The sequence below is a fragment of the Lutra lutra genome, chromosome 2 (assembly GCF_902655055.1).
Source record: "Lutra lutra chromosome 2, mLutLut1.2, whole genome shotgun sequence".
In the NCBI taxonomy this organism is placed as follows: domain Eukaryota; kingdom Metazoa; phylum Chordata; class Mammalia; order Carnivora; family Mustelidae; genus Lutra; species Lutra lutra.
The window spans coordinates 70,050,047-70,066,930 of NC_062279.1; the positions used below are offsets into that span (position 1 = coordinate 70,050,047).

A 16,884-nucleotide genomic window follows, 5' to 3' on the forward strand; every position below is an offset into this window, starting at 1 on the left:
CATTAGCAACAAGTAATGGATCTAATATACGCCAGTAATTAGTACTGCATATGTTATTAATTATGATTTTCTTTAGCCCATTTAATAATTACGATGATCACAAATAGGCAAAAACAGAAAATGTTTCATATGTATGGTAGTGCTATAAAACCTAGCAAAAGAAACTTAAAGGAGCTCCTTTCTTTTCTTTTTAATTTTTTTATTTGACTTAAGTTGGCACACAATCTTATATTAGTTTCATGTGTATAGCATACTGACTTGACAAGTTTATACTTTATGGTATGCTTACCACAAATATAGCTACCATCTGTCACCATACAATACTATTACATCATTAATTATATTCATTATACTATGCCTTTTCTTCCCATGATTTGGTACTTCCATAACTGTCAGCCTGTATCCCAAACTCCTCTTCACCCATTTTGCCTGTCCTCTCAACCTTGTCTCTGGCAACCATTAGTTTGTTTTCTATATTTGTAAGTCTGATTCTGCTTTTTGTTTCCTTATTGTCTTTATTTATTTTTAGATTCTACACATGGGGGCGCCTGGGTGGCTCAGTGGGTTAAAGCCTCTGCCTTCGGCTCGGGTCATGATCCCAGGGTCCTGGGATCGAGCCCTGCATCGGGCTCTCTGCTCAGCAGGGGGCCTGCTTTCTCCTCTCTCTCCCTCTGCCTGCCTCTCTGCCTACTTGTAATCTCTGTCTGTCAAATAAAAAAAAAAAAAATCTTTAGATTCTACACATGAGTGGAATATGATATTCCTCTTTCTCAGTCTGACTTAGTTTACTTAGCAAAATACTTCTGGTTCCATTTATGTTGTCACAAAGGACCCACTCTCATCCTTTTTTATGGTTGTGTGATATTCCACACACATACAACATCATATCCATTCTGCATCTATTAATGATCATGTGATTTTTATCCTTTGTTTTGTTAATGCAGTATGTCACATGGATTGATTTGTGAATATTGAACTGTCCTTGCATCCTTGGAATATCATGATGGATGATCCTTTGAATGTATTGTTGAATGCAGTTGGCTGGGAATTTTTGCATGTTCACTAGGGATATTGGCCTGTAGTTTTTTGGTTTTTTTTTCTTTTTATGGTATCTTTGTCTAGTTTTGGTGTGAGGGTAATGCTAGCCTCACAGGATGTATTTAGAACCTTTCCTTCTTCTGTTTTTGGAATAGATTGAAGAGGATAGGTATTTAATTCTTTAAATGTTTGGTAGAATTTGCCTGTGACTCTAGCTGGTTCTGGACTTTTTTTTTTTTTTTTTAAGATTTTATTTATTTATTTATTTCACAGAGAGAGACACAGCGAGAGAGGGAACACAAGCAGGGGGAGTGGGAGAGGGTGAAGCAGGCATACCGCTGAGCAGGGAGCCAGATGCGGGGCTCAATCCCAGGACCCTGGGATCACGCCCTGAGCCAAAGGCAGATGCTTAAGGACCAAGCCACCCAGGCGTCCCTGGACTTTTATTTTTTAAATATAAATTCAATTTATTTACCAGTAATCTGTTCAGATTATCTATTTCTTCCTTACTCAGTTTTGGAAGATTGTATGTTTCTAGGAATATATCCATTTCTCCTACTTGTCCAGTTTGTTAGCATGTGATTTTTCATAGCATTCTCTTATAATCCTTTGTATTTCTGTGTTGTCAATTGTTACTTCTCTCTCATTTGATTTTATTAATTTGGGTCCTTTCTCTTTTTTCTTGATGAGTCTGGCTAAGGATTTATCAATTTTGTTTATCTTTTGAAAGAACCAGCTCTAGGTTTCATTGATTTTTTTTTTCTATTGCTTTTTCAGTCTCTGTCTCATTTTTTCCTGCTCTGAATTTATTATATTCCTTCCTTTAACTCAGCTTGGGCTTTGTTCTTTTTCTGGTTGCTTTAGGTGTAAGGTCAGATTGTTTATTTAAGCTTTTTCTTGTTTCTTGACATAGGCCTCTGTCACTTTATTTCCGTCTTAGAACTGCTTTTGCTGTGTCCCAGAGATTTTGAAGCATTGTGCTTTCATTTTCATTTGTTTCCATGTATTTTTTGGTTTCTTCTTTGTTTCGTTAACCCATTGGTTGTTTAGTATCATGGTGTTTAGTCTCCATGTGTTTGTTTTTTTTTTCCAATTTTTATCTTGTGATTTATTTCTAGTTTCACACTGTTGTGGTCAGAAGAAAATCCATGGTATGATTTCATTTTTCTTAAATTTACTAAGGGTTGTTTTGTGGCCAAACATGATCTATTCTGGAGAATGTTCCATGTGCACTTGAAAAGAATATGTATTCTGTTGATTTGGTATGGGATGTTCTGTTTATCTATTATGTCCTTCTGGTTTAATGTGTCATTCAAAGATACTCCTTCCTTTTGATTTCCTGCCTGGATGATCAAGCCATTGATATAAGTGGAGTGTTAATGTCCCCTACTATTATTATATTACCATCAGTTTCTCTATGTCCGTTAATATTTGCTTTATGTATTTAAGGTGCTCCAGTGTTGGGTGGATAGTTTACTATTGTTATATCCTCTTGTTGGATTGACCCCTTTATCATTATGTAATGCTCTTTTTGTCTCTTGTTGCAGTCTTTGTTTTATTTTATTTTTTATTTTTTTAAAGATTTTTTTTATTTATTAGAGAGAGAAAGAGAGAGAGATAACAAGAGAGAGCATGAGTGGGGAGGAGAAGGAGAAGCAGGCTCCCTGATGAGCAGAGAGCCTAATAAAGGACTCAATCCCAGGACCCTGAGATCATGACCTGACCCAAAGGCAGACACTTAACTGACTGAGCCACCCAGGAGCCCTTGCAGTCTTTGTTTTAAAGTCTATTTTGTCTAATATAAAACATTGCTGCCATGGCTTTTTTTTTTTCCTTGCTTCCCTTTGCTCAGTAAATATTTTTCCATCCCTTCACTTTTAGTTTATATGTGTCTTTAGATCTGAGGTGACTCTTTTGTAGGCAGTATATAGGTGGGTTGTGTGTGTGTGTGTGTGTGTGTGTGTGTGTGTGTTTTCTTTTTTTTAATCCATCCCACCACCCTATATCTTCTGATTGGACCATTTAAGGCATTTACATTTAAAGTAATTGATATGTATGTACTCATTGCCATTCTGTTGTTTTCTGGTAATTATTGTAGTTGTCTGTTCCCTTCTTCTCTTGCTATCTTTCTTTGTGATTGATGAATTTCTATAGTATTAGGTTTGACTTTTTATTTTATTTATTTGTGTATCTATTACAAGTTTTGAGTTTGTGGTTACCATGAGGATCAAATATAACATCCTAATTATACAGCAGTCTATATTAATTTGATGGTAGTTTAAGTTCAAACACATTCTTAAAAAACTTTTTTTCTCTCTCCTCCACATTTAATGTATGTGTTGTCACATTGTACATCCTTTTCATCATTTTCTTATGTCTAATTTTAGCTATTTCTTTTCAACTTAAAGAATTCCCTTTAACATTTCTTATAAGGCTGATTTAGTAGTAATAAATTCCTTTATCTTTTTTTGTCTAGGAAACTCTATCTTTCCATCAAATGTGAAGGATAATTTGCCAGGTAGAGTGTTCTTTGTTTTAGGTTTTTTTACTTTCAGCATCTTGAATATATTCTACTTTCTTCTGGCTTGCAAAATTTCTACTGATAAATTAGCTGAGAGTTTTATTGGTTTTCCTCATAGGTTTTTTTGTTTCTCTCTTGCTGCCATTAAAAGTCTTTCTTCATCCTTAACCTCTGACATTTTAATTATGTGTCCTGGTATGGACATCCTTGGAACTCCCTGTGCTTGGACTTGAATGTCTATTTCCTTTCCCACGTTAGGGAACTTTTTAGCTATTATTTCCTCAAGTAAGTTTTCTATCCCCTTTCTCTTCTTCTTCTTCTGGGACCCCTATAATGTAAATGTTTGTTTGCTTGGTGTTGTCTAAGAGATGCCTAAACCTATCCTCATTTTAAAAAATTTTTTTCTCTTTTTGACATTCAGCTTGGATGCTTTTCATTTCCCTTTCTTCTAGATTACTGATATGTTCTTCTATATCCGCTAATCTGTTGATCCTTAAGGGAGCTGTTTTCCTTTAAAGAAGTATTGAAGAACTATAACATCACTTTGGGGGGAAAATGTCAGAACTTAATATCCATAAATAATAGTTTCTTTAAAGTAGAGATATAAATTTAATTAAGATTCTCCATTACACAAAATATCTTGGAACTTTTGGAATTTCACTGACAGCTTATATACCAGGTTCTTTTGATAGTCTTTCTTTGTATGAGTCTTTATTCTGGGCACATGTAGGATTTTTTTTGGACAAAGTTTTAAAGTTTCTTGAAGTCAAGCTTAGTGAATGAAGTGGGAATCAAGATATAAGATATATTTGTGGTCTTATAGTTTTTAGGTATCTCACCGTGAAGTAATGATCTTAATTTTTTAAAGTGATTTGTAAACTGATTAAATATTTTGAACAAGAATTCTGTTCTAGAATATCTGTCAAAATTACTTTAAAGATACAATTAGTATGCTAAAGTGATTTGAGGATTTGATATTTTTAAAATGTTGCTTAATTTTAGCAATATAAATTTTTATAAAGTTTATTTATATTCTATCTTGTCAAAAAATTTAATGTTGCACTTAAAAATATATAGAGTACAAGGGCTTGGGAAAGTCAGCGTATCAGGCAAATGAGCATAAGCAATGATTATTAAGCCAAGAATGAGGTGAGAATACAAAGTTAATGTTCAAAGGGTCTCTGCATTTTGTGAGAATAGGTCATAAATTTGGTGCTTATCTTTCTAGCAAAGCAGGAAACCTAATTAATTACATAAGTCACTGTTCTTGAGACAAAACATATCACTCAGAAGTCAGCTATTTTTAGTATTGAAACAAAAGAATAATTTCCCCATGATTCTTAAAAAGAGGGTACAATCATATAGTATTCCTCAAATTTTAATAACTTGTAGATTCCTTTAAAGAGGATATTTTTTAGACTTTAAGAATCTAAGTCCATAGATCTTAGTGAAAAACTCAAGTCTTAGTCTTTCAAAATATCTGTCAGTTAAGAACTACTACTGTAAAACAGATGGTTTTCCTTTAAATATTGAAATACTATTTTTGTTTTCAAAATTAATACATAAAATGTAAACATTATCTGGAACTTGAATATTTCTGATTTTATTGAGGTCTTGGATCCTGTTTTATAAATCAACACTATATAGTGAACTAAAATTTATCTTCAGTAATTTTTACAGTATTTGGATTTCATGGGCCTCTTTCTCATAATATGACATAGTGTAATTTAATGGCATGAAGTCAGAGAATGACCCCAGTTAATTAATCTGAGAAGAATACCAGTCTAGTTATATTCATATTCAGACTGTTTATCCTTCGGGCAGTTCTCCATAAGTATTGCTTCAATAGTGCTTTCTGTGAATAATCAGCAATGTGCTTGGGGTTCAACTTTGCTTGACAAATATTTGGAAAAACTTTATTTGATATTCCTCCTTAAGCTGAGAACAGTTGGTTGAGGCACAGGGTAGAATTGACATGTTTTTTGGATAGTTGAGTGGCTTCAAAAGGATACATGCCTATGTAGGAGGCTGTCTCTCTTACATAGAAACCTCATACATAGAAACAGATACAAGAGTTAGGCAAAATAGGAGATGGAGGAATATGTCCCAATTAAAGAGTAAGACAAAAATCTTAGAAAAAAAGAACTGAAGAAAATGAAGATAAGCAGTCTATCTGATAAAGAGTCAGCATGATAGTCATAAAAATGCTGACTGAACTCAGGGAAGAATGGTTAAACACAATAAGAATTTCAAAAAAGAAAATAAAGCAATCAGAGAGGAAGAACACATTCACAGAAATGAAAAACACAATTGAGAGAATAAATAGATTAGATGATACTCAGAACACATCAGTGAACTGTAAGATAGGATATTAAAAATCATCCAAACTGAATAGCAGAAAGAAAAGAAAATTAGGATAGTTTAAGAGACCTGTGCAACAACATCAAGCATACTAACATTTGCATTACAGGAACTTAGAAGGAGAATAGAGAAAGGGTCAGAAAATTTATTTGAAGAAATAATAGCTGGGATGCCTGGGTGTCTCAGTTGGTTAACATCTGCCTTCGGCTCAGGTCATGATCTTGGGGTCCTGGATTCAAGTTCCATATCAGGCTCTTTGCTCAGGAGGGAGTTTGCTTCTCCCTCTCTCTGCCACTCCCCCTGCTTGTGCACTCACACTCTCTCTCTGACAAATGAAAAAATAAAATCTTTTTTAAAAAGAAAGAAAGGAAGACTAGCTGAAAACATCCCTAGCCTGGGGAAAGGAAACACATCTAGATCCAGGAAGCACAGAGAGTCCCAAACAAGATGATCCCAAAGAGATCCACACTAAGACACATAATAAAAAAGTAAAAAATGAAAGATAAAGAGAAAATCTTTAAAGCAGCAAGAGAAAAACAGTTACATGTAAGGGAATCCCCATAGACTATCAGCTGATTTTTCATCAGAAATTCTGCAGGCCAGAAGAGAGTTGCATGATATATTCAAAGTGCTAAAAGGAAAAAAACTAACAAGCAAGAATATTCTCCCAGACAAGGTTAATATTCAGAATTGAAGGGAAGATACATGGTTTCCCAGACAAACAAAAGTTATAAGAATTCATCACTACTAAATCAGCTTTACAAGGAAATATCAAAGGGTCTTTTTTAAGCAGAAAAGAAAAGGTAGCCCTTAACTGGGAATAGGAAATTATATAAAAGAAAAAAAATCACACCAGTAGAGGCAAACATATAGGACAGGTAGTGAATCAATGATTTATAGAGCTAGCATGAGGTTTAAAGACAAAAGTAATAAAATTAAATTTACAATAATTACTTATGGGATACACTAAATAAAAAGATATAAAGTATGACATCAAAAACTTAAACATAACGTGGGAGGGAGTAAAAATGTAGTACTTTTATAATGCATTCAAAATTAAATACCCACCAGTTTTGGGGCACCTGGTTGGCTCAGTGGGTTAAAGCCTCTGCCTTTGGCTCAGGTCATGATCCCTGGGTCCTGGGATTGAGCCCCACATTGGGCTCTCTGCTCAGCAGGGAGCCTGCTTCCCTGCTTCGTCTCTGCCTGCCTGCCTCTCTGCCTACTTATGATCTCTCTGTCAAATAAATAAATCAAAATCTAAATAAATAAATAAATAAATACCCACCAGTTTTCAAATTCAAATTTTTTTTTTTTAAGATTTTATTTATTTATTTGACAGAGAGAGATCACAAGTAGGCAGAGAGGCAGGCAGAGAGAGAGGAAGGGAAGCAGGCTTCCTGCTGAGCAGCGAGCCCGATGCGGGACTCGACCCCAGGACCCTGGGATCATGACCTGAGCTGAAGGCAGCGGCTTAACCCACCGAGCCACCCAGGCGCCCCAGCCCCACCAGTTTTAAAATAAAGTGGCATATATGTAAGTTGTTATATATGAATTTCACAGTAAACACAAACCCAAAATCTGTAATACATACACAAAAAAAAAAAAAAAAAGGGAAAGGAGATGAAATTTAACTCTAGGGAAAATTATTAAATCATAAGAAAGCAAGAAGAGAAAGGAACAGAGAAGAACTACAGAAACAACAAGAAAACAAAATGACAGATATATACCTGTGTATGATTGCTTTAAATGTAAGTTGACTAAATGCTTCACTCAAAAGATAGAGGGTGACTAAGTGTATATTAAAAAAAAAAAAAGTCCCAACTGTATGCTGTCTACCAGAGACTGACGTCAGATCTTAAGACGCACACAGACTGAAAATGAAGGGATAGAAAAAATTACATGCAAACAGAAATGACGAGAAATTTGGGGTAGCAGAACTTAAGAAATTAAATAGACTTTGAAACAAAGACTATAAGAAGTGACAAAGAAGGGCCCTACATAATGTTAAAGGTGTCCAACAAGAAGATATAACACTTGTAAATATTTATGCACCTAGCATAGTAGCACATAAATACAGGAAGCAAATATTAACATGCAAAAGAAGAAATTGGCAGTAATACAATAATATAGGGACTTTAACACCCCTCTTAAATCAATGGGTTCATCATCCAGACAGGAAATTAATAAGGAAATATTGGCGGTTGAACAACATACTAGACCAGATGGACTTGATAGATATGTACAGAACATTCCATCCCAAAACAGAACATTCTTCTCAAATGCACATGAATCATTCTCCAGAATAGGTCCTATGTTAAACCACAAAAAAAAGTCTCAATACATTTAAGATTGAACTCATATCAAACATCTTTTCTGACCACAATGGTATGAAACTAGAAATCAACTACAGGAAGGAAACTGGAAAAAAAACGCAAACATGTGGAGACTCCAGCATGCTACTAAACAACCAATGGATCAAATGATAGAGGAAATCAGAAAATACCTTGAGACAAATGAAAATGAAAACACAATGCTCCAAAATCTATGGGATGCAGCAAAAGCAATTATAAGAAGGAAGGTTATAGCAATACATGCCCATTTTAAGAAACAATAAAAAGCTTAAACAAACAGTCTAAACTTACACTTCAAGGAATTAGAAAAAGAACCAAAACCCAAAGTTAGTAGAGGAAAGAAATAGTAAAGATCACAGAGGAAATAAAATGGAGACTAAACAAACAGTGGAAAAGATTAATGAAACTCAAAGTTGGCTATTTGAAAAGATAAAATTGGTAAATCTTTAGCAAAATTCATCAAGAAAAAAAGAGATAGGGCCCAAATAAAATCAGAAATGAAAGAGAAATTATAACTAATAACATAGAAATACAAAGGATCATAAAAGACTACTACAAACAGCTATACATCAACAAATAGAAGACCTAGAAGAAATGGATAGGTTCCTAGAACAAATAGTCTTCTAATACTAAATTGGGAAGAAATAGAAAATTTGAACAGACTGGTTACAAGCAATGAAATTGAAGAGTAAAAACAAAAAAACAAAACAAAACCTCCCAATAAATAAAAGTCCAGGACCAGGGGCGCCTGGGTGGCTCAGTGGGTTAAAGCCGCTGCCTTCGGCTCGGGTCATAATCCCAGGGTCCTGGGATCGAGCCCCGCATCGGGCTCTCTGCTCAGCGGGGAGCCTGCTTCCCTTCCTTTCTCTCTGCCTGCCTCTCTGCCTACTTGTGATCTGTCTGTCAAATAAATAAATAAAATCTTAAAAAAAAAAAAAAAAAAGTCCAGGACCAGACGGATTCACAGGTAATTCTGCCAAACATTTTTTAAAAGTTAGTATCTATCATTCTTAAGCTATTGCAGATTATTGAAGAGAAAAGAATGCTTCTAAGCTCTTTTTATGAGGCCAGCATTACCCTGAGACCAAAATCAGGAAAAGACACTACCAAAAGAAAGTTATGACCAGTATCCCTGGTGAACATAGATGTGAATCCTCAACAAAATATTAGCAAAATAATTCAACAATACATTAAAAGGATCATACACCATGATCAAGTGGGATTTATTCTGGGGATGGATGGATAGTACAGTATTTACAAGTCAATCAGTGTGATACACCACATTAACAAAACACAGTATAAAAGGCATGATCATCTCAGTAGATGCAATAAAAACATTTGATAAAGTTCAGTATCCATTTATAATATAAACTCACAAGAAAATGGATATACAGGGAAGGTACCCCAATATAATAAAGGCTGTAAATGATAAACCCACAGTAAGCATCATCATACTTAGTGGTAAAAAGTTAAAAGCTTTTCCTCTAAGATGAGGAACAAAACAAGGATGCCCACTTTTAGCTTTTTTATTCAAGATAGTATTGGAAGTCCTAGCCACAGCAGTTGGACAAGAAAAGGAAATAAAAGGATCCAAATTGGAAAGAAGTAAAACTGTTACTTTTCCCAGATGAAAGGATACTATATAGGGAGAACTTTAAAGCCTCTGCCTCAAAACTATTAGAAATAATAAATGAATTCAGGAAAGTTGCACAATACAAAATCAATATACAGAAATCTGTTGTGTTTCTCTCTCTCTCTTAGTTTCAAGTTTTTATTTAAATTCTAGTTAGAACATATAGTGTAATATTAGTTTCAGGAGTAGAATTTAGTGATTCATCACTTACATATAACATGGAGTGCTCATCACAAGTGTGTTCCTTAATACTTACCACCCATTTAATCCATGCAGCCACCTACCTCCCCTCCAGCAACCCTCAGTTTGTTCTCTATAGTTAAGAGTCTGTTTTATGGTTTGGCTCATCTTCTCCTGCTATGTTCATCTGTTTCGTTTCTTGAATTCCTCAGATGAGTGAAATCATATGGGTATTTGTCTTTCTCTGACTTATTTCACTTAGCATAATATATTCTAGCTCCATCCATGTTGTTGCAAATGCCAAGATTTCAGTTTTTTTTTTGTTTTTTTTTTTTTTTTTTTGTAAATGGCTGAGTAATATTACTGGAAGTCCTAGTCTCAGCAGACAGACAACAAAAAGATATCAAAAGGCATCCAAACTGGCAAGAAGTCAAACTTCCACTATTTGCAAATGACCTGATACTCTATATAGAAAAATCCAAAAGGTCCCACCAAAAAATTGTTGGAACTGAAACATGAATTCAATAAAATCTCAGGATACAAAATCAAATTACAGAAATCTGTTGCATTTCTGTATACCACTGTTAAAGCAGCAGAAAGAGAAATCAAGGAATCAGTCCCATTTACAATTCCACAAAAAAAAAAAAACACAAGATACCTAGGAGTAAACCTAGCCAAAGAGGTAAAAGATCTGTACTCTGAAAACTTATATATAAAACACTTATGAAAGAAATTGAAATGTTGTGTTTTTATGCATTAATAACAAACTTTCAGAAGGAGAAATTAAGAAAACAATCCCATTTATAATTGCATCAAAATGAGTAAAATACCTAGGAATAAATTTAACCAAGGAGGTGAAAGACCTATACTTGGAAAAAAATAAGACGTTGATGAAAAAAATTGAAGATGACACAAATAAATGGAAAGATCCATTGTTCAAAATCAGTTGGAAGAATTAATAGGTTAAAATATCAGTATTACCAAAGGAAACTACAGATTCAGTGCAATCCCTATCAAAAAATTTATATACATGTCAAATAAATAAATAAAATCTTTAAAAAAAAAAAAGAGCTCTGCGTTGGGCTTTCTGCTCAGTGGGGAGCCTGCTTCCTCCTCTCTCTCTGCCTGCCTCTCTGCCTGCTTGTGATCTCTCTCTCTGTCAAATAAATAAATAAAATCTTTAAAAAAAAATTTATATACAATCACAAAAGACCTTGAATAGCCAAAGCAGTCTTGGGAAAGAAGAAAAAGAGTTATCTCTTTTACTCCCTGATTTTAAACTATCCTGCAGAGCTGTAGTAATCAAAACTAGCACAAAAACAGAAACATATTATCAATATGTTATCAATATCTATCAACAGAATAGAGAGCCCAGAAATAAACCCATGCTTATATGTTCAATTAACTACAACAAAGGAAGAAAGAAATTGCAGGGGAAAGACAGTCTTTTTACTAAGTGGTATTGGGAAAACTGGAGAGCTACATGTAAAAGAATGAGACTGGACCATTTTCTTACACCATATATAAAAATATACTTAAAATGGATTAAAGACTTAAAATCATATTTGAAGCCATAAAAATTTGAGAATAAAACATAGGCAGTAAGTTCTTTGACACTGGTCTTAGCAATAGTTTTTTGGATCTATCTCCTCTGGCAAGGACAAAAAAAGCAAAAATATACAAGGGATACCACATCAAACTAAAAAGCTTTTACACAGAAAAGGAAACCATCAACAAAATGAAAAGGCAACCTCCTGAATGGGAGAAGATTTTTTAAAAAGACATATTCAATAAGGGATTAACATCAGAAATATATAAAGAACTCATAAAACTCCATACTAAAAAAACCCAAACAATTGATTTTAAAAAGCTGAGGACCTGAATAGCCACTTTTCCAAAGAAGACATATGATAGCCAACAGGCACATGTAAAGATGCTCCACATCACTCACCATCAAGGAAAAGTCAAAACCACAAAGAGATACCACCTTAAACCTGTCAGAATGGCTATTATGAAAGAGACAGGAAGTAGCAAGTGACAAGGAGGTAGAGAAAAGGGAACTTTTGGTGGAAATGTAAATTGGTACAGACATGGAAAACAGTATGGAGTTCTTCAAAATATTAAAAATTGAACTGCCATACAATCCAGCAATTCCATTTCTAGGTATTTATCCAAAGAAAATGGAAATACTAAATCAGTGGAGCTGGCTGGCTCAGTTGGTAGAGCATGTGATTATTGATCTCTGGGTTATGGATTCAAACTCCATGTTGGGTGTAGAGATTACTTAAAAAAAAAAAAACACACTAATTCAAAAAGACATATGTACTCATATTTTCATTGCAGTAATATTTACAGTAGCCAAAATATGGAAGTAACCTAAATGTCCATAGATAGATAAATGGATAAAGATGTGGCAAATATACATAGTGGAATACTACTTAGCCAACAGAAAGAGTGAATTCTTGCCATTTGCAACAACATGGATAGACCTAGAGGGTATTATGCTATATGAAATAAATCAGAGAAATTCAAATGTCATATGACTTTACTTACATGTGGAACCCAAAGAAACAAATGAAACAGAACAGAAACAGAAAGAAATTTATAGATACAGAGAACAAACTAGTGGTTGCCAGCAAGGAGGGAAGATGGGGGGGATGGATGGAATAAGTGAAGAGATTAAGAGGTACAGTCTTCAGTTATAAAAGAAGACAAGGGATATAATATACAGCATAGGGAATATAGTTAATAATATTGTAACAGCTTTATACAGTGACAGACGGTAACTAGACCTTGTGGTGACCATTTTGTAGTATATATAAACATCAAATCAGAATGTTGTACACTTGATACTAATATAATATTGTGTATCTGTTAGTCTTCAATCTAAGAAAGAAAAAGAAGCAATATCAAAATTTCATACAAATTCATATCACACAAATGAAAAGGGAATGAAGATCCTGAAGTTCTGTATCATAAAGCCTATCAGTATTTCCTTTAGCCTAGAAAAAGTACAAAGCAGTTAGTCAAATGCTTACCTTAGAAACCTTTTTTTAAATATCTTACTAAAGCCCCTAAAATATTGCAACTTACTCATATGTAAAAATTATAGATACTAATATATAAATTCGCTAAACTGGTTTTAAAATGTATGTGGAACTGTATGAATAAATTGCTGTTTTGTATCATTAATCTCAAAACAGTTAAATGTTGGACAGTGATTAGGTTTAGAATAACTATTTCAAAGTCATTCTTATTGAAAATACTTAGACCCTAGATCTAGTTGTCTTACAGATCATTCTTTTAGGCCACATTAAGAGATAATAATTAAACCATGTGATCTGCATATGGTACTTACACACTTTGATACTCTATTTTAGAGGAGGGTGAGATTAATGAAGGGAGAGGATAGGCAAATTATATCCAGTTCACGCAAAAGTGGTGTCAGTGTCATTAAGAAATCCGTTAAAAAGAAGATTATCTAAAATACATTTCCATATTATTTAACTGAAAATAATGAGTCCTCAAAAGATGGCCTCCTCTCTTTAGCTGCCTGATACTGTTAGACTATGGGTTTGGTAAGCATCTACAACCACAGCTATTAGTAAAATTAATGCCATTTAGCTAAGTATTATCCAGAGTCAGAAGTCAAGTAGAATGAGCAAAATGTGTAAGTTATTTCACATTAGTTTTACACATTAGCAAAATGTGTAAGTTATTTCACATTAGTCTTGAAAAATTCTTCCACAAGGGAAAGAATTATAACTGTGGTCGGCAGTAGAATGGAAGAGGCCACCAAGTCCTCATATAGAATATCAATCTTGGCAGTCCACACCTGTAGACCTTCCTTCCACATTTATTTTAGATAAACTGTTGTGCTCTACTTATGTAATGGAGTTCTCTATAGTAGTTAAAACAAATGAACTAAATTTTCATCTGTCAGTATGGATAAGCCCCACAAATATGATGCTGGAATAAGGAGGGCAGAGTACCACTTATATAATGTTTAAAGGCAGTATTATTTGGGTGTGCATATATGCAATAAAAGTAAAAAACCTTGAGAAGAAAAGACACATCAGTTTAGTGTATTGATAATGCCCTTGGGCAAGAAGAAAGGACAGTAAGATTGGAAAAGGGTACTTTCAATCCATAATGTGGTTTTCTTAATATCCCAAATCAATATGACCCCAAATTAACTTTTATTAATTCTAAGTATTAGGTACATGAGTGCCCTTTCTATTTGAAACATTTTGAAATTGTAAAATATAAGTAAATTATAGTACAGAGTAATAACATTGGATATAACATTGGAAGCAATAAAATATGTGTTCCATCAAGTAGCGATCCAGCAATATTGGAAGAAATAAAAGATTTAAAGTAATTCTTCCAAGAGGAGAGGATTTCAGAGTTAGATTTTGAAAGATGAATGGGAGTTTATCTTAAGATCAGTATGTTTACTTAAACATAGAAGCATGCAAAATGTATTAGGGGATCTATAGCCAAGTCAGTGTTACTAAAGCATATATTCTAGGGACAGTTGGAGAAGATGGGTAATGAAAGTGGCTAAGACTAGAAATATTTAGGTCAAATCGTGAAGGGATTTGCAGTCCACATAAGGAACATGGGTTCTATTCTGAGCTATTGGGGAGGTGTAGAGGAGAGTTTTCAGTAGTGCAGTGACTCGAGTTGACACTTGAATTTTAATGAAAGATCACTTTTGCTCCAGTGTGGAAGATAGTGATTGCTATATAGAATTAAACCAAGCAGTCTGTTTAATTTATTCAACTATTTTTTTTTAAATAAAGAAAAATTGGAAGCAACCAATGTGTTTATAAGTAGAAATAGTTAATTTAACTATGCCTTATCTATTTAAAAAAATACTATGTAGCCACTGAAACGGACATGGAGTATATCCATGATTTATTCTTTCTCATCATATTGTAAAATTTTCATCGTATGTAAAAGTTGAAAGAATTTCACATTTATCACCCATGTACTCAGCACCTAGATTCTGCCACTAACATTTTATAATCTTGCTTTATCACTTATTGATCTATTCTTCCATATCCATTATGTGCTTTAAGGAGAAAATATACAATTTAAAAAGTTAGATTTTGGAAATTTGTTATTTGCATAGAATTATTAACATTGGCTGTCTTTGGCTTATAGGCTTTTTGTTTCCCACTTTATTCTTCATTGTACTGTTTGAATATTTTACACTGAGTATGTGATAGTAAATAATATTAAGTGATATTCAATATAAACTACATTAAAACTACATTAAAGCTCTTTTCCTTTAGCATAAAAAAGAGTTAGTTTTTTACTAAGTAGATACAGTTTGATTTGCAATGAAGTGAATTAATTTTTTTTCTTTTTCACAGATAATGATGAATAATCATCAGAACATTTCTTAATTCTCAACTGTATGAAAGCATTTATATTTGGCTCATCAGAAAAGCAAGCTGCAGTGGGAAATGTAGCAATTTTCTACAAATATCAGATTTAAGATTGGCATGCTGATTGCATGAAAAAGAGAAATATGCCATTTTTCAATTAAGATTCTAGTATTTTATCTACTTTATTTTGTTCATGGAGTTCTATAGTAACCACCTACAGAATATATACTTTATTAAATTATGCAGCCAAAGCATAAGAGACATTGATGCAGAACTGGACTTAATGGTTCTGAAAAAGATTTACCAATGCAGTAAGGTAACTTTGAGCAAATGTCCTTAAGTTGAGAGAATTACTTAATTATGAAAAGCTTGCCTATGGTTTTTCATTTAATTAAGCATGACCTTTTTTTCTGTCTACATGTTTTCATAGCCAGCAATTTGGTATTACATAACCTTATTAAGGGCTCTATTTAAATCTTTACATTTTGAAGATGGAATTTTTAGCCTTAAAGTTTATATTCTCCATCCTTCTTCAACCAGTGTGTCTCCTTGAACTAGCTCAGTGGAACAGGCTGTGAAAGTCAGTCTTAGAGATCATTGAAAAATTTGATTATGGAAAAATGGCAGAATCATATTTCCTGGTATTTAAAAAGTTCTTTAATTATTTCTTAAGGACCAGAATCAGGAATATCATATTGAGAAATTTAGTTTATGAGTTTTAACATTGGCATTGCATATATCATAAAGTTGCCCCTTTTTTTCCCCCATTTTCTCTCATGTATATGCTTCCAAGGCAATACAGAAAAAGGAATTGTTTTTATTTGGACACTGTGACAGTTTGGGTAACTAGCATTCCAAAGATAGGAGATGTTTGCCTCTTTTATTTCCATCATGGTCATTAAAATGATGGTTACACAGCTTCAGTTGCAATATGCCAGGTATTACATGCTTTCATTAGTGACATCTAAAGTCCAGATGCTTTTAGTAATAAAAGCATAATTTTTGAAACCCAGAGTACATAGTGTGATTGGCATAATCTATAATTTGAACAGTAAAATCTTACTTGCAGCACTATCAGTACTATTCTAACTTTATTATGTAAATTATTTCTAACATCTAAAACTAAATACTTGATTTTTATATGTTTGTTTATTTTATATTACTATTAAATTTTTATTCTCTACCTGAAGTACACTATCAGTTGTCTTTTACTTATTTGCCCTATTCTTAATAGAATGCTTTTACAATGAGCCGAGAATACTTTTGTTTGTTTTATCTGATGATTTCCACTATTTTTTTCAAGGAAAAATTTGAATTCTGCACTTTAATTCTCTACAATCCTGAAAAATGAGAATGATCTTTTCTAATTCTTAGCCTATTACAACTATTAGAAAAGCAGCT

General features: G+C 33.4%; 1 protein-coding gene across 5 annotated transcripts in view; it reads left to right on the top strand.

The window, feature by feature from the left end:
- The window catches only part of NEK1 (NIMA related kinase 1), a 213,697-nt gene extending 197,025 nt beyond the window's left edge, over positions 1 to 16,672 (top strand). For 3 of the 5 annotated variants that reach the window (XM_047717704.1, XM_047717708.1, XM_047717705.1), the window contains 3 exons: positions 3,239 to 3,311; positions 3,515 to 3,556; positions 15,469 to 16,672. In XM_047717704.1, the coding sequence (XP_047573660.1) occupies positions 3,239 to 3,309 (71 nt within the window). In that variant the 3' untranslated portion in view covers positions 3,310 to 3,311; positions 3,515 to 3,556; positions 15,469 to 16,672. The remainder of the gene's footprint in view (positions 1 to 3,238; positions 3,312 to 3,514; positions 3,557 to 15,468) is intronic. The other 2 variants (XM_047717706.1, XM_047717707.1) reach the window with 2 other exon arrangements.
- The last annotated feature ends 212 nt before the right edge of the window (positions 16,673 to 16,884 follow it).